The sequence below is a fragment of the Arvicanthis niloticus genome, chromosome 19 (assembly GCF_011762505.2).
Source record: "Arvicanthis niloticus isolate mArvNil1 chromosome 19, mArvNil1.pat.X, whole genome shotgun sequence".
Lineage (NCBI taxonomy): Eukaryota > Metazoa > Chordata > Mammalia > Rodentia > Muridae > Arvicanthis > Arvicanthis niloticus.
Window position 1 is genome coordinate 32,321,069 of NC_047676.1, and position 26,464 is coordinate 32,347,532.

The 26,464-nt window shown below is 38.5% G+C and overlaps 1 protein-coding gene across 1 annotated transcript in view; it reads right to left on the reverse strand.

Annotated features, from left to right (window-relative positions):
- The window catches only part of C6 (complement C6), a 67,312-nt gene that overhangs the window by 29,694 nt on the left and 11,154 nt on the right, over positions 1-26,464 (reverse strand). Inside the window, exons 5-9 of the mRNA XM_034523621.2 lie at positions 24,536-24,677; positions 14,154-14,292; positions 11,547-11,747; positions 7,870-8,110; positions 3,382-3,504 (exon numbers count right to left, since the gene is read on the reverse strand). Of these exons, the coding sequence (XP_034379512.1) occupies positions 3,382-3,504; positions 7,870-8,110; positions 11,547-11,747; positions 14,154-14,292; positions 24,536-24,677 (846 nt within the window). The remainder of the gene's footprint in view (positions 1-3,381; positions 3,505-7,869; positions 8,111-11,546; positions 11,748-14,153; positions 14,293-24,535; positions 24,678-26,464) is intronic.

Here is a 26,464-nt window from a genome sequence, read left to right on the forward strand (position 1 = left end):
TGAGGAAAACAAGACCTCAAAATGATAACACCAGTCATCAGGCCAGGTGGGTGGGGCATCTCACAAGGCTTGAGCTTTAGACAAAGGATTATAGGCAATTGATACTGAGAACGGAGAATTAGTATTCTTTAGGGTTGAGTGTCCACCTACATTATAAAATCTCAAGTACTTAGCACTAAACACATGACTATATGAGCTATACTATATGGGCTCAATATACATATAATTATATATACATGTGATAATAATTATAGAAGAAGAGAGGTCATGAATTTGGGAAAGGATGAGGGAGGAACATGGAAGGAGTTGGGAGGAATACAAAAGAGTAGAAATATTGTAAATAAAGCACTTATGTATGAAATTCTATAACCCCCCCAAATTAAATAAAAACAGAACAAAACTTTATAGTTGAACAATAAATGAACAAGTGACTTAATTTGTCACATTATGTCATGAATATAATTTAGGTATTACAACATGGAATTAGATCAAACAAACACAGATGTGTTTTGCCTTAACAGAGAGGCAACCAAGATCAAACTATTGCTGATAAATCAATAATGACTTTGAGAAAATTATTCTGTGATAAGAGAAGAAATTGCCAGAATCAAAATGTTTATACTATGCATAGTAGCACTAGTCTCTAGTCCTCCAACATGGGAAACTAAAACAGTAGTTTAACGAATTAGAAGACAGCCTGAGGTTAATAGGGAGACCTTTTCTAAAGGCTAAAAACAAGAATGGAGTCTTTCATGTCAGTCTTTTAATAACAAGTTAAAGCCTGGTACAACCACTCTGGAAATCAGTCTGGTGTTTCCTCAAAAAATTGGACATAGCACTACCTGAGGACCCAGATATACCACTCCTGGGCATATACCCAGAAGATGCTCCAACATATAACAAGGACATATGCTCCACTATGTTCATAGCAGCCTTATTTATAATACCCAGAAGCTGGAAAGAACCCAGATGTCCTTCAACAGAGGAATGGATACAAAAAATGTGGTACATTTACACAATAGAGTTACTACTCAGCTATTAAAAATAATGTATTCAAGAAATTCTTAGGTAAATGGATGGAACTAGAAAATATCATCCTAAGTGAGGTAACCCAATCACAAAAGCACACACATGGTATTTACTCACTGATAAGCGGATGTTAGCCCAAAAGCTTGAAATAGCCATGATTCAACTAACTGACCACATGAAGCTCATGAAGAAGGAAGACCAAGTGTGCATGCCTCAGTCCTTCTTGGAAGGAGTGACAGAATGCTCAAGAGAGCAAATATGGTGACAAAGTCTGGGACAGAAAGTCAAGGAGGGGCCATCGGGAGACCACTCTACCTTGATATCCGTCCCATGTGCAGTCACCAAAGATAGACACCCATATGGATGTCAGGAAGTGCATGCTGACAGGAGCCTGATGCAGCTGTCTCCTCGAAGGTCTGCCAGAGTCTGACATATCCAGAGGCAGATGCTCACAGCAACCCATTGATTTGGTCAAAGGTTCCCAATGAAGAAGTTAGAGGACTGAAGGAGCTGAAAGGGTTGGTAGCCCCAAGAGGAGAGCAACAGTTCCAGCCAACCAGAGCTCCCCAGGGTTTAAATCACCAGCCTGGGAGCACAAAGAGAGGCACCCATGACTTCAGCTGTATACTTAGGGGAGGATGGCCTTGTCAGGCATGGGTGGGAGAGGATATCCCTGGTCCCATGAAGGCTGAACACTGAGCGGGGAGGAATTTGAGGGTGGGGTGGGGTAAGTGGGGGCACACCTTTGTGGAGGCAGGAGGGGGGGATGGAATAGGGGATTCCTGGGTGGTGAGGGGAATGGGGTAAGGGGATAAAATCTGAAATATAAACGTAACATTCAATAAAAATATGAAAAAAAATAAAAAAAGAACAAGCTAAAGCCAAGAGGTTCTGGAAAAATGGTTTGCACACATGGTTACCTGACAATAACTAAATGTCTTCTAATCTTATCTGTTTGCACTCTGTTTATGATATTTGTTTCAGACATAGAGGTGTTTAATAATGTTGACATTAAGTTATAAGTGTATGTGTAAAATTATGCAAAATTATGCCAAGGAATTACAGGTTAAGAAGCTCTGGTGACTCTCAACATAGCCTCAGGATGCCATCCACGGTACATTACCAATATTATAACTATGAGATAATGGGAGGTAGCAAGGGACAAGACCACAGTGGCCCTTTCATATGTTGCATCATAAAGATGCTTCTGTAAGATGGAATATTATAAAAAGGAGTCAGCACACACTTGTTTTTTAACATCGCATTGTCTATGGTGCGTTTCTGAGTTAAGCTCCCCATTCTACCTTTCAGCCCAGATAACCCCCAGTTGAAATCCACGCTTGAATCCGGCAAACACTACCTAAACTCAGTGTTCCTAGAAGGGTCTGCATCCAGACATTCCGAAAATGAGGGAACAGTGCAAGGAATGACGACAGCAGACATCCACCACAAGTCACAGAACCATGTGACCATGTGACCAAAGAGCGGGACTGAATGCTGGCATGGTTGGCTCCTCTTATAGTTGTATCCATTTCCCTCATCCTTATAAACATTGCTGGTCAGGTATAATACAGCTTCCAACAGCATGCCAGTCTTTTTGCTTCTCAGAACACGTAGAATCAAGTAGAACTTTAGAGATTCAATTCCTGAGCAGGCCTGCAGGTCTTTTACCACAATAGACCAAGCAACAGTAGGACCTGAGATGCATTGCATTGCCAGCCTTGGCGTCTTGGCTAAGAAGAATGGACTGCCTGCTGAGCTAGCCTTGACGCCTTCTGGACTGCTATCTCCTTGCCCAGCCCCTGGGCTGAACTGAGAAGAGACTCTGGGGGGGGGGGGGGCTTCCCCTTTATATGTGAAAGCAAAATATTAAACTTCAGGCCTTGATCAGAATACTTTGTCTTGGCCCCACGTTTCTCTCGCCCTCCATTCCCATTCATTCCCAGGCTTCCTCTCAGGTGAACCCAGTAACCCGATGCTGCAGGCGGCTACATGACAAATCTGTTTTTAATGCTTAGTTACCTACATATGTTTGCTTTCTAAGTTTCTTAGTGGGGGTGTCTGCTTTATAGTCATGCCTACTTTTCAATGCCTGATAAGGAGTTCTACTTAAGAGAAAAATCAATATACTCTTCATTGAATTGAACAGTGAAAGAATAAAAGAACACCTTAACCATGCCCACTTCTTAAGCATTGTTGATGATATTTTTTTACTTATACCTTCCCTCGTAGCATGTGGTGTTCTGAGGCCGACAAACAATATAAATGAAGACACAGCAGTCATGCGCAATACTGTTAAATGACAGGCAGCCTCACGACACGCTGCATAAAGTGCCCAGAGAACATCTTTACCTTCATATTTTTCAGACAGCTTATTTGTGGTGCACCGGTCTTCCTTGTATGTTTTCTTAAAAAGGAAATAACGTTTCCTTGTTTCATACCGGACACATTTTCGAGTTTCTTCTTCTGTTAAACCTGGAAGACAAATACAAGCAAACTCCCTTGAAAACGCACCGTTGAGAATTCTATGAAGTGGACCATGCGGCTCTCAGGGCTGGATGTGATTGCCAGATTTTGTCCTGCTTAGCTCTAATAGGCTGTTTGGCTCCAAGATTCAGCCCCACATGGTTCCTGAGGAAATGGCAAATGGAAGAGATTCTGTGAGTTCTCACTTTTGATGCATCTGTGAGGCCACTGTAGCGCATCCCATGGGGCTGTTGTCTCTCCCAGCCCGCCTTTGTCACACTATACAATGGACCATACAGATTATCCGTACTGCTGAGCGCTGCTTCTGCCCTGGACATCACGTTTGCTTCTCACTGTGAGGCACATTTTGGGCCCGTAGCTGCTTTTGTGAGACATAAGCCACTTGGCTTGTGCATCATCACCACAAAGTGAATCTTGGCCGCCTGTCTGTCATTCGCCACTCACTTTCATATTTGTTTGGCTTCCCTCCCCATGACGTGGTTCCTCATTCTGTCCCCACTCCCCAAACCTTTTTATTAAATAGAAGTTCTAAATTCTTGACCAGTGAGCTCTTCAGACTCTTTGTTGGCTGTTTTGTTTCTTTATCTGAATTCAAATCTATATTTGACATTATTTCCCTGGTGGCTCCAGTGAGGAAGTACTACCGAATTCCTGTCTGTTCGGGTTGGGAGGCGGAATTATCTTCCAGGATCTTCAGAACTGCTCTCATTGGGTGAGTCTCTGCTATCTTATATGTCATGTGAAAACCCTTATGCTCTGAGGCTAAAACTATTCCATTAGAAGACCTTTACCAACCCCAACACTTTACCAATTTTTTGTCATCCATCGTTAAAGCTTTTCACACCTGAATACCCAAATCACTTCCATCACAGTGCCTGTAAGCATGCTCACTGACCTCTGAGTCTGTGAGGCTGGGACAGCACAGACAGACAGGACCAGTGTACTTAAATGGAGAGTTTATACTGCTTAGCTGGGTAATGTGAAGGAAACTGATGCTTCCTCTTTTCTTCACAGTGATCCAAGACATCTACTGTTTATGGGAGAGAGAGACTGTGATGCCAGCTCTTAACCCCTTTAAAGCAAAGAGTTTATCAAATTATGGCACTTATGGTTGCAGGTTACAGTGCTCAAGGAGAGCATTATAATGTACTGTGAGAGCTTCAGGCAGACATCGGATCGGGTCTGATGCCGAAATGAAGATATGAAAGCCCAGATTTCTCAGGGGAGATGTGCATAGGTGTGAGGAAGGTCAATCTTCAGTTTTTTTTTTTTTTCTTTCTGTGTTTTAAGTCTGACCCATTTGAAGGTCCATAGTATTAGGAGTGAAAAATAGTTTTGAAGCCCCATGCATTTACATTTTTCAACTCTAACAAATAAAAAAGGATAGTCATTTCATTCAATCTCGAAGAATAAGGATGGGTAGCTGATAACTTTTATAAGTCGAAATTTGAAGCAGTTGTACTGCTTTATTGCAAGCACAGTGTACGAATGTTTTTCTTATTCTTACATTTGCTTTTTAAAATTTGTAAGTTAGGATTAAATTTTACATGACTGATTGATTGTAGCACAACGACTTACTTACGGGCAAAGATAATTTCATATAGTTGAGGGCCATGTATGAATCCTTAAAGAAGTGATGGGTGACCCCAGCCCATGGCATTGACAGTACTGTGACTAGAGAATCAAAGTCTCACCGGTGACTTTCTATGTGTGCCTGCTGGTCCCCATACATAGCACCCTGTGTGGTCTCTGCACATGTTAACTGGGGATCTCCCAGACACCTGACTGTCTTTATGCTATGGTAGAGGGATGAGTCATTTCTGTATCATTCCAACCTGTTCTGAATGAGCAAATAGGCAGCACTAGTCAAACTACTATGCTCAGATTTTTTTCTTAAACTGAGATTTGTTTTACTAATACATGGTAATGGCTGACAAATAAAAGAAAAGCTGCAACTGAGAAGGAGTGAGGTGATTATTTTTTCCTCAGATTCAAAACAGACGATGACTTCTTTACACAAGGACTTTAAGCATTATTTTTGTGTTTAGAATATTGCCACTGTTTGCAGTTCACACGGTAATTCTGAAATTCTTTCACCGTGTACACTGAAGTACCACCTACTTTTCTGCAAGGTGTTAGCTTACTGATGGGGGCACTGGTCAACCGAGGAATGAAACAGCGAAGCATATGGTGGAAGCAAACACAGTTTGACTTGATTGCATTCTTCTTGAGGGAGAGAAACTACTATGGAACATCCAAGGTGTTTCAAAGAATGATGACAAGAGGCATAATTGCTATTAAACAAAGCCTGACAATACCTTCAATCTATATTCTGTTTTTAATCTTACTTCTAGACATGGACAAAAGAAAATGAATGTGAGAAAAAGAGAAGGTTTATTTAGGGAGGATATGAAAGCAGGAGAGGATATCCTTTGGAGAATTCCTTCCATTTAAGATTTGTTCTGTCCCTGTGTGTTTCACTTTCATCATAATTAAGATTATACTGTGACCCTAGTGAAGCTCAAAACTTTTCTGAATGAAAAATGCTCAAATTACAAGGATATTGAACACAATGTTATTAGATATATGGGATATATCTGTGTGCATATGTGTGCTGTAAATACTATAGTTAGTGGATATGTATAATATATATACATATATTATACATATAATTATATTATATATTATATAATATATTATATTATAATATGTATAATATAACTGTGTATATATCTGGTGTATATGATGTCTATGTATACATGTATATGAATATGTACATATTAATTTTATATTTAATTCTAGTTTCCTATCACATCTCAACCTTTCTTTGTTTCACTCTGTATTTGTCAATCTCTACTTCTGTTTATAGAGAAAGAGATTGAAGGTGAGAATGTTTTAGGAGGAAAACGGAGTCTGTCACTTCTCCATTTTGGTTACAGACTGTCAAGTTCTGAAATACTGGGTATCTGGTTGAGAACTCACACAGTTCTTTGATCTAGTCTTGAAGCCTTAAGATGCTTTGGTTTGAATGCATAATAACAGTCATCAAAAGGGAACCCATTGCCTATGGTACAGCAGTAGTGACCGGAATTTTATCTGCAGGCCAGATGAAATCAAGGCCAGGACTAGGAGTTTCCTCTAACCGTTTGTGCACAGTGATAATGTAGATGCTATTTTAAGTGGTGGAATACACCCAATACACGGTGCAAGCTTTGCTTCAATAGAAAGAATAGCTAAAATACAGCACAATTGACAGGTACTATAGATAGCATGTCATGATGTGTTATTCATACCATAGCTTCATACCAGATCAATTTTTAAAATTTGTTTTCTGAAAATCTGCAATGGCACTTGTTTCATTCCCTTTATTAGGAAGCATATCAAGAGGAAGCTCATGGTTTGGAAGGACTCAGGGCAGGGCATATTACACATAAGTATTTTCTATAATAAGACATAAGAACAGAGGACTACTAACCCCAGTGCTGGTCTGCTACTATCTCTTAAAATGAGTGTCTACATCTTTTTGTACAAAAACTTACTGATGAATAATGTTTTTCCTATTTGGGTGAATGGTCTGGTTACCATTATTCCCAGGTTTTTTCTCAAGACACATAGGACAGACCATCACAAGGGTACTGTTTCATTTCACACATGTGTCTGAAAGCAAAGTAATCTAAAAATCTTATACATATAATAATAGTAATAATTAGTATTTGAAATTTTAGATAAAACTCAAGAAACCAAGATTCTTAGTATATTGCAATTTTGTATATAAGCTCAAATATTTGCTCTGTTACTTAGAACATAACATTGAAAACTTTCTTAAAATAAAATACATTGCACTTACTTGTTTGCAAGTTTCAACAGTTATGAATATTTGGTCTATATTAACTTAGTCTCTAATCAAATCTCTGTTATCCTACTCTATTGGTCTCCACTTAAAATCATTAGAAGAGAATAATTGATATTGAATTTGCTATAAATCATTATAGTTATTTGCTATAAAATATTATACATGGACTATATAAAATTTAAGGAACTCTGTTCCTTGTTTTGGTACTGATCTGCATCTCCCTTCTTAGTGACCATGACTGACACTGGGCCACAGAGGTCAAACACATTTTCTTCTTTCTTTTTGGTTCTTATTTACTATTTTTATTTTATCGAAATGTGCTTGCTTGTGATTATTATTCATCTCAGTTTTGGCAACAACAGCAGCAAAAGGTCTAAATGAAGTCAGAGTCGAGTCATTAGAATGATGGAGCAAGAGGATACAGGAGCGGGAGAGTGATGCAGTAGGAGAAAAGATGCATCCATACCATTGTCGGGAAAAGTTAACCGCAGCCCACACACCTGAGTTCTGTAACTCCTGGCGGCTGAATTGGTAGAGCAGGTCATACTTGCCCCCCAGAGAGCCTGAGGTGAAGTAGTGGGTCCCGAAGTCATCAAATATCCGGCTGTACAAAGCAGAGTTGTATTCTAAAGGTAGGCGGACAAGGGCTTTCAGGAAGACATCCGAAAGCTGCAGGTCTGTCGTTTTCATTGTGAAGTTTAAGACTTTTATCACTTTATGGATCCTGACAAAGCTAGAATCCTAAGTAAAAAGGGCAAAAAGCATAAGGAAAAAATTTAATGAAATGGAGATAGAGATAATGGAAACTTGAGGAGTGATTCTTGAAATGTCATCAGTTTCTCATCAGCCCCACGCCGACCGCAGGATGTATTCAACTCCATCTCTTGTTCCCACACACAAGTTACAATCTTCACGCTGCACTCAGCATCTTTTCCCTTTAATGTTCAAAGTACTAAACAGATGGGACTATTCAACAATGTACACTGTGTGCTTCCAGTATTCACTCTCTAACAAGGAAGAAAGCAGCAACTAGTCTTTCTGACTGTCAGTGCATAGCTGTACCACCGGTGGGTTTTTATTTTCAATGCCCTAATGCAAATAAACAAAATTTTAAAAAGATTACGTAAAAAAATTCAACTGAAGTGCTAAGGCTATATTCACTAGCCACAAGGAAGCATTAAATTCTGTAGACTTTAGTTGTCTACTGCCAGATTGAGGAAACGTGCACCAGGTGACATTTCATACTTAAAGCCACATTTTCCATCACTAAGTAATGAAATTAAACAAATTCTTTATATTCTTTCTCTGATACGCATATGCAGATGTGTGAGGGATTTTATTCTTGGCTTTTTTGCAAACACATCTGCTCGTTTTTTTCACTTCTTATTATGTAGGTTAATTCAAGGTCCAACAACTGATATCATGATGTGATCTCATTCCTTTGCATTTTCCCACTTAACTACTGGCATTTATGAGCATATTCAGGTGTTCTGTGTTGACAAATTATGCATTTTGTCTAACCTCCTGATTCTAACAAATTGTATTAAATAAGCAATGGTTACAGAATAATTACCGCGTTTTAGCAAAATTATTTTTATTGTAACTGTTAATTATAAAACAGCCATTTTTTCCTGCATTCTATAATCACAAAATCAAAAAGTTGCTAATGCAAAAAACCAAAAACATTGCAAAGTTACAAAGGAGCTATCATTTATTCTCTTCCCCACTCTGCTCTCTTCTCTTCCTATGTTCTAGTCTTCAGTTTAAATTTATTCAGTTGTGTCAGGTGCACTTGTTATAGAAGTGAACAAGATAGAGAAAGCTTGTTGCTTTGAACAGTTTCTGTTTCTCTGGATGCCTATGAATTCTATTTCTGAACTTTAACACTTGAATTTTGTCAAACAGCCCTCAAACTTGGAGTATTACTGTGCTTTTATTAAGAAACATGTATCCTCAATGTAAGCTTTCGGAGGTTCACTATTTATAGTTTTCCTTACAGACTAAATCACTGGAGACGCACATGCAACTTTGATAGCTCAACATAACAGAAGCACAGGTATGATACATTATTACTGCACGGTGACTGGAACTGGCAATTTTAGACCAAGAAGTTACATTATGCCAGGGCATTAAGAAATATCAGCACATTTAATCAATTTGTGAGATCTTGCTGTGCTTGAATTGAATTTTATGGTTTCGGCTTTGTAACGTAAATGAGGTAACCACCAAGCCTCACACGATTATTATTTTGCTCTGCAGAGATTCTCTGCCCAATGAATATTTATTCCCATCTGAGACTGACAAAAAAAAAAAAAAAAAAAAAAAAAAACAAAACCAAAAAAAAAAAAAAACCACATCTTGGGCTAAGCTGAAGGGCTTGCATCAATTCACAAGTCTTTGGTGTGTTTCAGTATTTTCAGACTAAGAAAGGTCACAGTAGCATTTTCTCCAGAGATGTACCAGAATAAAGAATCCTCTATTCAGATGGATTTTCTACATCCATCTTGATATTGTCTTGAGCCATACAAGGGTGACAATTTTAGGGCAGAACAGTTGAAAAGTAGCAATTTCATAGACCTTAATCTGCAAATAGCCCCAAATGTTTTGACTTTGGGAAAGGCTATTAAGATATAAAAACTAGCTCGTTATCCACAGAAGAGTTTGTTTGCGTGCTCTCTAGTGTGCTTAAAGCATTTATATATAACTTGTGTAATCTGTCTCAAAGTCAGGTCACTACCTGCATGTCACCTACATGTTTTCAGCATCTTTGTTTTCTTCCCTCTCTATACTTTTAGACAACTATGTATAGCTATGAGTGCTTTGTCAAAGTGAGCTTGGGATTTGATCAAAGACCAGATCCCAAGATAGTCTGAATTAGTAGATTAAAAGAAGGGAGTGCCTATGTCTACAGAAAGTCTGAAACAGATTACATAAAAAGACAAACTTATTATATGTCGTTTATAAGAAACAGTTAGTTAAGGCGTGGCTGATGACCTGAGGCTGATACTCACATAATAAAAATAGAGAATAAACTCTCACAAGTGATGCTCTGACTTCCACAGACATATTGTACAGTGTGTATATGTACACACATGAAATGCACACACACACACTAAATGAATGCATAATTTTAAAAAGTTCCTTTAAACATGGCAGCGAAATTTCAACCTATGAAGTCTCAACAATATGGTAACATAAACAGACCTGCATAATGACTACACCAGCAAACATGCCACAATGAAAGGGGTAAGTGTCACAGGGTCCTACACCTAGATGAAGATATACACGCAATCAATGGCTGCTGAAGAAGTAAGAATCAGTGTTCTCCAGGGATGAATGACGCAATAGATTATAAAATCTCAAGGTGTCAGCTCTAAACACGTATATGTGAGCAACACTAAATGGACTCAGTAAGTTAAATATGTGTGCATGTGTGCATGCGTGCATGTGTGTATATGTGTGTATAAAACAATAATAATGAAGAAAAGGTGTTAAATTTGAGAGAGAGAGACTGGAGGGACAAGAAAGGAGTTAGACAGAAGAAAAGGTAGAAATGATATAAATACAGTGCTCACATGAAAGTCTCAAAAGATTTTTTAAAACGAAGAAAATACATTAATATCACAAGCAGTCTAAAAAATATCCCCATCATTGGCAGCATCATAATGAAACTTTTACTTTGTATAACTTCCAAATGCTTAGAAAGATAGTCTTCTTGGGGGCTAGAGAGATGGAGCAGCAGCTAAGAGACTTGACTATTCTTCTTGAGGACCTGGGCTTGGTCCCTGCACCCACATTCAGCAGCTCACAGTTATTTGTAATTCCAGATTGAAGGAACCTCACATCCCCTTCTGGGTCTGTGTGTACCCACACATGTGTGGCATATACTTATTCACAGACACACATACATGTATATGAAAATAAAAATGAACCTTAAAATTTATTGAAAAAAATCCATACTGATCACAACCTGGGACAAAAAACCTGAAAATAAAGCAAGAACAACCCAGTGCTTAATAGCCCCATGTTTAACACTAAACTGAGAGTTACGAGGAGAGTCTATTTAAGCATCTCTTAGAAATCCTACTGACACAGAAATGTTCAGCTTCTTGATGCTTGGTTGCTTTGTTAGGTGTTTATTTTGAAGAAAGAATGAATCATCAACTCTTTCCCTTACCATCTTGTAGGAGGCTTTAATGGCTCTTCTGAAGGCGGAGTTTCGTTGGAGACTTTCACTTTTCTTTGAGGAATAAAAAATCGGTACATGGAAAGAAGTATCCTGCTCACCCAACGATGAATCGGCTTGATCTTTATTATTCTTGAGAGTGGCTAAGTCCTTGTAGAAATCTGTTTGCAAGTCATCTTCTGTACTTTGTACCTGACCATCGAAATACATGTGAAATAAGACATAACTTGGTGAATACACAGCAGAGCCACTTGGTGTCACCTCGCACAATGATCATTCATTCATCCACTCAGCAGTCAACAAGTGGTCATTACCCATCTCGTATTACTGGAGAGCAAGAGAGTCTGTTCATTCTTACACTCAGAGAATTAATAGTTTAGTTAGGGAGAGAATACAGTGTGGTAGATGCAGTACTCATGGGATAACAGATCAGCTTAGACCCAGAGAGACTAAATTTCAAGCATCCCATCTAAGGAAAGAACACAGAACCAGAGACTTGAAAGATGATGCAAAGCAAAAAAATTCTCTGAGATATTGCCAATGATGAGGTCAATTTTTAGGACGGCTTATGACTTTAGTGTATTGTGAGATTTGATTTAAGTTATATTTCAGAGATCTACTACTGAGGCAAAAGAGGGTGGGGAAAGGTTCTGTATGACCCTAGCTGGACTCTCTTTTCTTATCATCTATTGGTTATGCCTCTGAGATATAAAACAATTTTGAAACCCACTTGAGCAAAGGGTAAAACTAGGTCATGACTCAGAAACGTAAGCCTCTGCAATCATCACAACAGTAAGGACAATACTTGATTAAAATCACTCAAAATGGATGAGAACTATCTTGTCTGGTCAGCAGTAGAAACAAAATTTAAACAGTCATTAGTAAAACCCACTGAGAGACAAATCATATGTTGCATTAAATGACTTTCAAAATTAGCCTAGAAAAGAAGGAATCCTAACCCTGCTGCAAAAGATGACTGTTCAATGATGGTGACACAACCAACATCTCAGTGTTGCTTTCAGATACCACAAAATGCAATGGTTCGCATCTATAATGCTCACATAACAAACCTCTTAGTCAATTACAAAATAATAAGGCCATGCTATTAAAGAATATATGCATATAAACATAGCTGTGTAGGTTTATTCATAGGTTCTTTAAAAAGCCCAGACTGTAATTTTTTACTCTCTGTATGAGCTTACAAATAAGATATTAGGGCCCAGCAAGATGGCTTAATAGATTTGTGGTGGTTTGAATTACAATGATTCCCATACGCTTATATATTTGAATGCTTGGTCATTAGAGAGTGGCCTTACTTGACAGGGATTAGGAGGTGTGGCCTTGTTGGAGTAGGTGTGACTTTGCTGGAGGAAATGTGTCACAGGGGATGGGGTTTGGGGTTTCAAATGCTCAACCTAAGCCCAGTGTCTTTCTCTTCCTGCTCCCTGCTAATTCAGATGTAGAAGTTTCAGCAACCTGGCAGGTACCATGTCTCCCTAGATGCCTCCATGCTTCCCACCATGATGGCAATGTTCTAAACCTCTGAACTGTGAGTCAGCCCAAATTAAATGTCTTTCTTTATAAGAGTTGCCCTAGTCATGATGTCTCTTCACAGCAACAGAACACTGATTAAGACAGGGTTTAATTCCAAAGACCCACAAGGTGAAACTATGAAAGTTGTTCTCTGATTACAACTTGTTTGTACATGGTCTCTCTTCCTCCCTCCCTTTCTCTCTCTCACACACACATACACATATGGATAAACAAGTAGATAATAAAAATATTTTATTTAATAAAAAGTAAGAGTAAGTTTTTATTTAATAAAGATGTCAGATGTTAGCAGACAAGGAGGGTGATTTCTTGCTGCATGTATTAGCTGAGAAGGAGATAGATTTATAAGTGAGCAGTGACAAAAATCATATTAGACAGGGAAATTGGAATGAGGTGTAGTAAACGTTTTTCTTAAGTATTTGTATTCCTTAATAAAGACAGCATTTTACTTAGAATACATTATTAATAAACACCAAGTTTATGAATAAAATGTTTAATGTTGATCATTTTTGTATTTTGTAAAGATTATGATTAAGGACCTTAAGGAAGTAAATCAACACTCATTATAAAAATAAATGTAGGGAACTTAAGTCTATAATTTACTACTGCTTCCTACTTTGTTTGATGCTGGGCAAATTAATTATCCTTTTTTCCAATTCCTCTAGCTAAAAGAAGAAGGAGGAGGAGGAGGAGGAGGAGGAGGAGGAGGAGGAGGAGGAGGAGGAGGAGGAGGAGGAGGAGGAGAAGGAGAAGGAGAAGGAGAAGGAGAAGGAGAAGGAGAAGGAGAAGGAGAAGGAGAAGGAGGAGAAGGAGAAGGAGAAGGAGAAGGAGAAAGGAGAAAGGAGAAGGAAGGAGAAGGAGAAGGAGAAGGAAGAAGAAGATCTTGACTTCATTGGGTTTTGGTAGGATTAAACAGAAATATATAATGTGTGATTAAATTGTTCATTATCCCTTCATTCAGCTCCATCAAGCATCAAACTCTCCACTAGAAACTTAGCCTATAATCATTATCAGTGTGCAAGTGGCCACCTTGCTACACTGTCATACCTCAAAGGTGACATTTTCCAGATTGGCTGGAACACGGTATGGATTACTGGTTCTACTGTTCTTGATGGTTTTACATATTCCTCCATTGAAAGAGTTATCAAGGACTTCTCCTCTGGGCTCTCCTGCCAGAAAATGAAACCTGGAAACAAAGCAATTTTGAAGAATTCAGTGGATACAGAGCAATCTTTAAAATTTACCTTCCTTGTATGAAAGACATTCCTTTCTCTAGACATTCTTGACTTCTGACAAATGACTCCAAGGGAAGGCTCATTTTTTTCTTTTCTGTGATGAGACATTCATAAAGTACTGGATGTCCTAAGCCCAGCCACATTGACTCAAAAAACATTTGGGATTTCAACGTAAAATATAATTTGAGTTTATAATTTCTATCACTTACAATATTGATACAGATGTCAGAAGCATATTATGATATGAGAAGAGAACATTGATAAAAAGTAAATTATAAAATAGCAATAGCCACATTTCAAGAGTGTTGTAATAATAGTCCTATATTGTCATATAATTACATTTAAAATATATTTTATTTATTAAATGATTATGTATCATTTATTAGCCTCCTGTAAACTAAACATTTGTGTCTTACAAATATTAAGTGATTTAACATTTATTATATTATATTTTATTATATTATATTTTATTGATAATATTGTTTACACTTATTTTACAAATAAAGAAATTGAAGCACAAAGATTAGCCTGTTTAAATTTATATATTCAAGAAATTGTTAGCAGCTTGAGGAAAATTTTATTCACCTGATAGAGTCTTCCAGTTTCTTAGAGACTGTGATGATGCATATTCTCTGAGAATAGGAGGTTTTTTTAATCAAAAGTTTGCTAATGTTGTATTTGCATAGATGATAAAATTGTCTGTATCAAGATATTAGACTCTTTAAAAATACAGTCAGTTTCTACATATACTTGACCAGGTAACCTTGTCTTCCATAGGATATAATTCAATTCTAGGAAATATCATTCAGAAGTTCCATGTAGTAGGAGTGTTCTCCCCTGCCCTGTCTCACCCATGATACAGAAGTCACTTATGTATTCTGATATTGATGGGTGCTCAAGTGGCCATGTGCATTCTCAGGAAGATCATGCATCACTTACATGGGCTTTTGTTATACCCCTATAGTGATAGTTTAGAAAACACATGGTGTCTAAATGGCTTCACCTTCTAAGAGGCTACACTTTTAACCTCTTACAAAGGTAAGAAAAAAGACACACAGATTCACTTCTCTGGGAAGGCATCATGAAGCAGTTCAATATGTGAATTTGGGTACTCTGCTGTTGGGCATTTGGATTTAGATTATAAATTTAATTATTTGGACGTTCAACTCTAACCAGTTGGCACAGTATCCTTACAGGAAAATGAACAATGGGAGGAGGAAGAAGAAAGGGTAAATGAGTGGATGGGGACTGAGGAGGTAAATGTGAACAGCAATACAGCTGCATGAACATGGAGATGCCATAATAAAAATGACTATGAAATTTAAGAGAATTAGAAAGTTAGAAAATAAAGTTACAACATTAAAAGCAAATACTTGGCTCATATAAACAGTTGTTTTCTATCAACATGAATGTAGAACATACAATTTTAAACTATCTGCAGTTGCTTTCTCCCATTAAAAGACAGAGATAACAATTACTACCTTCAGGTAGTTTGAGGAGTTAATAATGGTTAGCACAAGATTAGCTTGTTAGCCTGCCCTATAAGATGGAATAGTACATCTTATTTTCCTAACTTTCCAGTAAAGTGGATTTTAATTCCATCAAGTGAGTTGCACATTTACTTCAAGAGTTTTTCCTTGTAGTATTCAAGACCAATGGACAAATGTCAACTATGTATCTAAGGCAACCCAAAAACACAATTAAAAATGATCTTTCTCCAGTTAGACTAGCAATTACTCAAAAGACAACAATAAAACAAAAAGGGGCAGTGGAAATGTTAAACAGTACATTCACTGTGGAAAACAGCATAGAGACTCCTGAAATGCACGAGGACTCTCCCATGATACTGCATCTCTACTATTAGATAAGTATTCAAAAAAGTTGAAATTGTGTATGTCAAAGAAACGTCTATACTCATTTTCCTGCAGAACTATTCATAATATTCAAGATATGGAATTAACCCAAATGCATAGTGTCAGACGAGTACACAAAGAAAATACATCACCACCAACTTGAACAGTGAAAGATATGATAGTAAATGGACCAAGCATGCACAGAAAGGCAAATGTCTCACACTCTCACTTATATGTGGAAGCTACGTGATTTCAGAGACATGTAGAAAAATGGCTACCAATGTCTTGGAAGGAATTAAAAGAGGATAAGTAATGGGTATACAGGTACAGTCATAAAGAAGGAACAAGGTCTGTGTCTATAGCACAGTAGGGTCTGTAAACATGGCCACATTTAATTGAATTAATTGAATATTTCAAAATAGGTACTAGAAAGTATTTTGAGTGTTTCCAACAGAAAAAAATGAAGTGTCTGGATGACAGATATGTCAATTTCTCTGATCTGATAATTATACACTGTACATACATACTTAAGTGCTACACTGTAATTCACAGATATTCATGACTACTCCATGCTGATTAAAATATATTCAAATGTTGAACAGTGCAAATAAAATGCATTTTCTACTCCAAAACAACATTAAGAAAACAATTACATTTATAGTGGCACTTCAAAAAATGTTTTAGAAATACACTGCAAAAAAAGTAGTCTATAACCTGAATCCTGAAAGTTATAAAAATTGTTGGAAGAGTAAATGAAGGGTCAATGAATTGAAAGACATCCACATTCATGGACTGGAAGCACTTCCTTTATTAAGATGGCAGTACTTCCCAAATTGACATGTAGATGTTGGACAACCCAATCAAACTCTCTTATGGTATAGATTTGAAGTATCCTCCCAGGTGGTTCATGTGTTGAAGGTTGGTACTCAGTTATAACTCTATCTTAGAAGGTTCTAGAAAATTTAGGAGGTAAGGACTGGTAGGAGAAAGGCTATTTTAGTCTTGTCTCTGTGCTTTGTTTGGGTCTTTCAATGTCTATCTCTTTGTCTTCCAATTATGAGTTGAATAGCCTCTGAACATGTCCAGAACACTGTGTTGATCTTTCTCAATATTGGCTTGGGATAAACAGCCAATGACTATAGACTAAACTTTCAGAAACTATGGAAAAGATCTGAAAACAAATCTTCCTTTAGTTATTTCTATCAGATATTCTATTATGACAATGAAAATTACAGCATAAAAATCTAAGCTGACATTTTGTTTATAAAAATTGGCAAATGGATTCCAAAAGTCATATGGAAGTAGCCAAAATAGTCTTGAGAAACAGGAATGAAATCAGAAGAATCACAGTATTTGTTATGAAAAATACTTAAATCTTGAGTTATCAAGATAATGTAGTACTATACAACTAAATCTTTGTGATCTTATATAGGAAAGTGTTCTTAGATGAGATGCTGAAAGCATTCAAGGCACATATATATAAATATATATATATATATATACACATATCTATATCTATATCTATATCTATATCTATATCTATATCTCTTTAACAGCACTTACAACTCCTGCAGAGGACCTAGATTTGGTTTCCAGAGCCCATATGGCATCTTACAGCCACCTGTACACTCCTCTCTTATGAGATGTGATACTCTTTTGGGTCTCTATGAACTCCCACATGCCTGTAGTGGACTTAAACTTATGCAAGTACTCACACATACTCAAAAAACACCCCTAATGTCTTTAAAAAGTTTACACTTCTAGAGACCCCCATAAAAATATTAAAAGCAACCCAATGAGAGAAAATATTTATAAATAAATTACTTATCTGCTGAAGAATTTATGTATGTATCTAAAACATACAAAGAATACTTGTTATTTTTTACTTTGTTTTATTGGATATTTTATTTATTTACTTTTCAGATGTCATACCTTTTCCCCATTTCCCCTCCTTAGAACCCCCTATCTCATCCCCCTCCTCCTTTTTGCTTTTATGCCATTTGAATTACATGCAAGTATTCAGTTCAGTTATAGGTTGAGGGACTATCAATACAATAGATGCAAATAGTCAAGGAACAAGCAAGAAAATAAACACAAATAGTCAAAGAACAAGCAAGACAATAAACAAAATTCTGTGAACTTGTAACCCAATAATATAAAGAATAAATTAACCCATAGTGTGCAAGTGATCAAAATATCTGAATTGTCATTTCTTTATAGAACAGATGGAAGTAACAAACACACAAAAAGTTGTTCAACATTGTGAATTATTCAGGAAATAAAAATTGAAACCACAATGAGCTCTCCTTTCACACTCACTAGGATAGATAGATTTAATGAAAAGAGACATTAGAAACAACTATTGGAAAACAGGAAGATGGCTCGGACGGTAAATGTGTTTGTTAGCGAGCCTGATGACCTGGTGACCTAGTGTGATCTCTGCAACATATACAAAAGAGATGGTACACATCTGTAATTCCAGTGCCCTTACAGTAAGACAGGAAGCACACATAGGGGAATTAGCCTGACCCTTCTGGGCCAGATATACTGATCTGCAGTACAGCAGCAGAAACAATAAGAGAGACTTTGCCTCAAAACAGGGTGAAACAGGAAAACTAACTCCAGAAAATGTGCCTTCTGATGTTATGTGACCTGTGGTTCATAGATGCCCATTTTCACACACACACACACACACACCACCACCACCACCACCACCACCACCACCACCAACAACAACAACAACAACAACAACAACAACTAAATATATAAACAAATAAATAAAAATTTGGAAACCAGGAAGTACAACTAATAATTTCAAATAAATGAGCATCATATTTAAAATATGATTTTGTTAGTAATATACTCCTAACCCTTACCAATAATTAAAATCTTGCTCGATAGGCAAACTGAAGAATGATTTTTTAATCAAACATAACAACGAAAACATAAGACATTGTAGCTGCTCTGAAAAAATCTGTATAAAATGTTCTAAAATTCTATCCGTGTGGTGGCTACATAAATAAATCTGTGAATATACCAAGAAACTATAGATTTGCAAACTGTTTTAAAATAGAACCATGCTATATAGCACAGCCCAGTCTGCAAACCAAAACATGATCCCTTTGCTCAGCCTCCAGCATGCTTGCCTCGAATGGACACATTGTATGGTGAATGTGAAAATAGCTCTGAGGTTCTGTTCTGAGAAAAAATGGTTTCGATGAGTTCTTTAAGAATCACTGCTTTTAGACTAATATCCATTTGTCAGTCAGTATATACCATGTATGTCCTTTTGGGTATGTACTCACTGGTAAGTGGATATTAGCCCAAAAGCTCAGACTACCAAGATACAACTCACAAACCATATGATGCTTAATAAGAAGGAAGGCCAAAGAGTGGATGCTTCAAACCCACTTAGAAAGGAGAACAAAATAATAACGGGAGGCAGAGGATCTGGGTGAGAGAGGGGAGGGGAAAGTCGGAGGTGGGGTAGGACCAGGTATGGGAAGAGATAGGAGAGAACTCCAGAGGGCCAGGAGAATGGGTAGAAATAAGTAGCGGGGGGGGGGGGGGGGGAACAGGTAAATTGGGGAACCACTAGAAAGTCCCAGACACCAATGATGTGAGAAGCTCCCAGGACCCAATGGGGGATGACATAAGCTGAAATTCCCAACAGCAGGGAGATAGAACCTGAAGAGACTACCTCCAGTACAGTGGAGGAATGGGGCTACCCACCCATCTGAGAGGCTCTGCCAGCAACAGATGCAAATACTCATAGCCAACCATTGGACTGAGCCCGGGGACCCCAATGGAAGAGTTAGGGAAGAGCTGAAGGAGCTGAAGGGGATTGTAAACCCATAGGGAAAAAAACAATACCAACTAACCAGATCTCCAGAGCTCCAGGGACTAAACCACCAACCAAAGAGTATGCATTGGCCGGCCCATGGCTCCCCGCTACAAATGTAGCAGAGGATGGTCCTATCTGGCATCAGTGGGAGGGGAGGCGCTTGGTCCTGTGGTGGCTTGATGTCCCAGAGAAAGGAGATGCTAGAGGGGTGAGGCAGGAGTGGGCAGGCGGATGTGGGAGCACCGTCTTACAGGAAAAGGGGAGGGGAATGAGGTAGGAGTTCATGGATTGGAGACCAGGAAGGGGATAATATTTGAAATTTAACAACATAAAATGATTAATTTTAAAAAAAAGAAAAGAGAAAAAGAAGCACTGCACATTCAAACAGCTCCAAGTACCACTTGAGATTTGCATCCACTCACGTTTGAATTTATATCAACGAGTATCTGAATGAGGAATTACAGAAAGTTTATGTGGGAAGAGCTTTCTGAAGTATTCAACAGGAGAAGCACAAGAGTCTGTGACTCATGTATTTGCATATTCTAAGAGGGATGGATGAAGGGGAAAGCATGGTTCTTAAAGGATTGCTTCATATATTTGTAACAAATGAGACAGGGCTTCGGAAAAGAAAACTAACTCCCTGGTCACAAGAAATCTATGAAGCTGCTTGCAGAGTTCAAAGACAAGGTTTTTATGAAGGTCACTCTAGAAGAGCTCGTATGAGGAATCTTTTGGAGCTTGTCATGGTTAGCTTTGGCTGTAGACACAAACCTAGAATTATCTGGAAGGAGGAAATCTCAACTGAAAATGTCCCCAGGTCTAATTGGCTGGTGTCTGTGTGGCATTTTCTTAATTACCAAGTGATACAGAAGGGTCCAGACCACTGTGGGCATTGGTGTGTAGCCGAGTGAGCTGGAGAAAGCAGGGCCCCTGTGATTTCTGCTTCAGTGCCTGCCTCCAGGTTTTTGCCATTAGCTTCGGTTCTGGATTCCCTCAGTGATGAACTATAACCTGTTCACTAAATTAAACCTTTTCTTCTCAAAGTTGCCTTTTGATCAGAGCCAAACCAACTATGCACACAGTTTTACCTCTTACATTTTCAGTCTCTGTTGAAATGTTTATATTGACCCCATATTTTTGTGTTTCAAATACATACTAACACTAAATATTTTAGCTTTCTAAATTTTTTTTAAAATCACATTTGCTTTATAGTTCATCCTTTTTTTTTCTGTGCTGGAAGAAGTAGAGTTTCACACATATTGGGCAAGTGGCCTTGTACTAGCTAAAACCATATTAAATTAAAAGAGACTCATGCATAAGCATATATACATGTGGCCAAAATTTTTACACATCCACTTTGGCTGAGCCTGATAAGAAAACAAACACATGTTCTTCTTGTCTGATTCTCACTTAGTGATTGATGTTGGGAATATAAGTACTGTTAATCTTTTTTTTTTTTTTCGGAAAGATGTAATTAAAAAAAAACAGCCAGTTGTCTAAAAGATATCTTTTGTGGGAAGAAAAATACTGGAAGGCAGAGGGAGGAGGCTGAGACTCTGAGGGCCAGCTGATTAGAAAGAAATTATAGGAAATCTCAAGACTTTCTCCCTGGGGAGAAAAAGAAAGGACTGGCTGTCCTTGAGTCAGCAGCCTCTGTTCATTTCTAAGAAGCCTGGGGACAACAGTTCTGGTTGTCAGAAGGCCACACAGTTTGCCTGCCAAAGTACACATAGCATGTGGTCGTCCTCATCTGCAGCTCTGGAGCTGAGATCCACAGAATAAGAGATGAGTTATAATGCCCCTCCATCAGTCAGAACATAACAAACTCTGGAAAATCAGGGCATTAGAAACACTGTGCTTATTATCAGTGGGTGTTTGGGAGTTGGGATTTTCTTGCAGGAAAAGGATAACAGGGAAGATATTTCTACAGGCTGATAAAAAAAATAAGACATCAAAGCACTTTTATGGGAGTGGGGAGCAATTAGAACGTCTCAGGGCAGAACCACAGATCCGTTGGTAGTCACACAGGATGCATATGGGGAAACTGAGACCCATGATATTAAATAACTTGGCTGTGATAGTTAATGCAGAAATATGTGTGAAACCCAACTCCGCTTACTTCAGGCTAATGTCTCTTGTACTTTACAAGTGTTCTGGAGTTTGGTCCAGTGGTTACTGGTTTTTGTTGTAAATCAAATAAGGCTGTAATTGCATTGCTGTTTGCCTTTCAGACCTCAGGATTCTGTGTTGTGCAATGGTAGCAACAAAGATAACGTTGAAAACATCTGTGAAGGATTGCTTTTTAATTACATTTAAACACTTTGAAACTTCATGTTGCACTCATGCATAGCGGCATGCTGTGGCACACATGCGGGAATCAGAGGACAAGTTTTAAGAGTTCATTCTGTCCTTTCTCTGATTTTGGGACTCGGTCTTTCTTGTTGCTTATTTTGCATTGCAAACTCCAAAGTATTTGGCCTGCAACCATCTAGCAGTCTCCTACCTCTGCCATTGTACCACAGGAGAAGACGTAGATGAATGATACATACTACCATAACCAGAATCTTATCTGGGGATCCAAACTCAGGGGGCCAGGCTTGGGCAGCAATTACTTTTACCCACTGAGCTATCTCTCTAGCCCAAGAAGAGTTAAATGTTTTAAAATTCCAGTATGAAGCAATAAGACCTGTCAGCTAATTGACTTCCTCTTGACCCCAAAATAAAGGGTGGGTTCATCTTGGGAATGGTTGAAACGGAAGATGATCTTTATAACTTTTCTCTTATGTCTCAAACTGAGGTTGAGTTCCTTTTTCCTTGACTCTCTTTATATTCTTTAAACTATTTGAAAACGTGGGCCACAGCCCAATGAATTTTGATCCCCTTGTTAAATTTCAGGTGCCCTCCTGAAGTAATAACATGAGGATTTTTGAGTCCCAGTCAACAGGGGCTGGCTGGTCTTGGATTTCTTTCATTAGCTCCTCTAAGGGGGTGCTGTTGTGGAGTTATAGAAACAAATTCAGTTGATAAATCTCTCCTTAAGTTCTAGTCCCACCATTCACGACTTGGTAGACTTAATGAAACCTTCTGAGGTTCTGTTTCTCATGTTTAAGGTGAGGCCAGATAATAACAGAAGGCCAACCTTCTGCCTGTAAGTCACCGACCTACCCATAAATCATACTGTGAATAAGAAGGGATCTCAAGCCACACTGACACACAATTTATTCTATGTCTTCACTTGGTCATAATCATCCTGTGTTTTTATGACTGCCTAGCTCCTCTTCCTCCCTTCCCTCATACCTCCTTTCTTTCTTCTTGTTTTTGATTCGAATACTTCAATCTCAGAATTAAACCAAACAAACAAAACAATCTTCCCAACCTTGTTGTCAGGAGAGGTGAAGGGGGAGGGGATTTTTCCTGCCTCAGACACAGGAAAAATAGGGAAGGAAGCAGTCATTAGACAGCAGCAGTAGCAGCAACAGCAGCAGGAGAGAGAGAGAGAGAGAGACAGAGAGAGAGAGAGAGAGAGAGAGAGAGAGAGACAGAGAGACAGAGACAGAGAGAGACAGAGATGGAGAGACAGAGAGGTGAGAGAGGGAGGGAGGGAGAGAGAGAGAGAGAGAGAGAGAGAGAGCGAGAGAGAGAGAGAGAGAGAGAGAGAAACAGACAGAGACAGAGAGGGAGGGAGGGCGGAAGGGAGAGAGAGACACACAGAGAGAGACAGAGATAGACAGAGACAGAGAAAGGGAGGGAGGAAGGGCAGAAGGGAGACAGAGACAGAGACAGAGAGACAGAGACAGACAGATACAGAGACAGACAGAGACAGAGAGACAGAGAGACAGAGACAGAGAGACAGAGACAGACAGAGACGGAGAGACAGAGAGATGGAGAGAGGGAGGGAGGAAGGGCAGAAGGGAGACAGAGACAGAGACAGAGAGACAGAGACAGACAGATACAGAGACAGACAGAGACAGAGAGACAGAGACAGAGAGACAGAGACAGACAGAGACGGAGAGACAGAGAGATGGAGAGAGGGAGGGAGGAAGGAAGGGAGAGAGAGAGGAGAAGGAGAGGGAGAGGAAGAGAGAGACAGAGAAAACTAGGTGGGAGAAGGAGAAGGAACTCTCTTTGTCACATGATCAAGCTAGGTCTGTGTATTGATGAAGATGAAGTCACATTGGAGGAGCCCAGAGCTGTTCCTAATGAGATTTTCCCACTCCCTTTCTCCCTTTCCCCCTCCCTCCCTCCATTATTTACCCGGTCCTACCCTCTCGCACCAATAACAGATGTATTTTTCTATTGAGATGTTGACTTATAAATACAACCATAAGCAAAGTTCTCTTTTTCCTGATCAATTTCTTCAGAGAACCAAACATCAGTCTGCGGCGAGTTGCTTACTTTCCACAGGTTTGTGTACTTTCTATAGATTTGTTGTTGATATACCTCCTATTACTTCCAAGATACCCCGTCTTTCCAAAATCATAAAAGGATGTAACATACCCAGCGCCCATCAGCTGCACACTAGGGATGGGAGTGTATGTCCGTGGGCACACTGGCTTTGTCCTCCCACAGTTCCTTTCATCTGAATTGTCTCCACAGTCATTTTCTCCATTGCATTCTAACTTGCTGAGAATACAGCGCCCTGGTCAAGAAAGCACACCACAGCATCACCAATGTGTTATCAGTCAGGAAAGCATTTTTTTTTTCAGGTGAAACACAAATGTTTCAAATGTCAAGAGAACGTTGAGGATAAGGTATAAGAAATATATAAAGTGAAGGGATAAAATGATGTCACCTTTAGGGCTTTAGAGTCTGAGAGTCACTATAAGGTTATTTAGTTGCTTTTGGTGTATTTTCAAGAAAAGAATTTTCTTCTTTTTATTCAAAGACAATTGAAGAAAAATTACACTATAGTGAGCTTTTTTGTGGAGATATTGGTCTGAAGAAAGCTAGTAGTAGCAGGTTCAGAATTTTGTGTTGATTTCTTTGCCAGAGTCTACATTATTTTTGTTTTAAAACAAAATCTACTTTTGGAATCTACTTGTGCAAACAATACATCTCCAAAACTCTGTAAGGTTACGTTGCATGGAAGAAGCCAGACATCTAATCTTCATCTCATACACTTCTTACTGGAAATTACCAGCTTGAGAAGTTGTGACCAGTGATTCCCTTACAGTGTATACCACTAATTAGACTAAATACATGTTTGGCGGGGGGGGGGACTTGAGTATTTGCAGAATTAAATTTTTTATTACTACAAAAGACTCCTGAAAGCACTTAGTTTCACATCTTTTGGTTAATAAACAATTTCTATTTAGAAGGTATACTCAAAATTAATTGCCTTCAGATTATTCAAGATCTTGTCATATGTTCAGACAGCTATTATAACCATGGCTATGAGCATCATAATCACAGAACCTAAAGATGGAATGGAATTTCTGTCAATTTTTAGATATAGACCAGAAGAGGTAACTTTTAGGAAACTGTACATTATAGTGTTATGTATAAAGTCTAGGAATTTTGTTTTGATGTGTTCTTAATCTTGTTTGTGGTAAAGAAGAGAACAGAACAGGTTATTTAACTTGAGACAGAGAGGAGTGCCATTTTGACTAATGATATATTTTAAGAGTACTGTTCTTGGTGCTAACACATTGAAGAAAAATCCAGTTTAGTATAGTGTTTCCTTTTAGAGAGCCGTTCTATCTTCTTAGATAGCTCTAAGGATACTTATGGAGCACACAGTTATTTGGCAGGCTTTGACACTTCTAGACACTGGAAGGGACCTGCCAACAAGTGCTGAGATGAAAGAATCAAGATACCGTTTGAGTAGTGTTTAGTAATACAGGACAAGGATTACATAGGCAAGGTGGGACACAGCTAAGAATGACTATAGGCAATACCAACTCAGTGGAACAGGAAGCAGGAAGGAGAAGACATTACAATCCATGAATGTATCCTGTACCAAAGTGGGGGTGGGAAGTTATAGAGCAGTTTGAATGTTGCAGAATTTATTAAGGTCAGTGCATACAAATGTACTCTCTTATCTGTGGGGGACAATTCATAAGACCATTCCATGTTTAAGACTTCAAGGAGCACAAAGCCCAGTAATTCGTGTCTTAAGTACCCATCATACGCTTTGTCCTGAAAGGTTGAGATGTGACAGCTATGCAAGTCTAGATTATTTTCCCTTCTTTACAAGTGCATGGACACTAGCTTGTTTCCTACCCTGGGTCTTAGCATCCTCAGAATACTGTTTTCTTAAGTCCTTTAAGTCAAGAACTTTTACCTTTATGGTTCATGCTTCTCTTTGGATCACGTGAATTGCCATCACCATGACCCTTGTACTATGGGACCATTTATAAGTAAATTTGAGGTTCATGAACAGATGTGCTGCTACGGCTGACTGTTGCAGTGATCTTATAACTGACA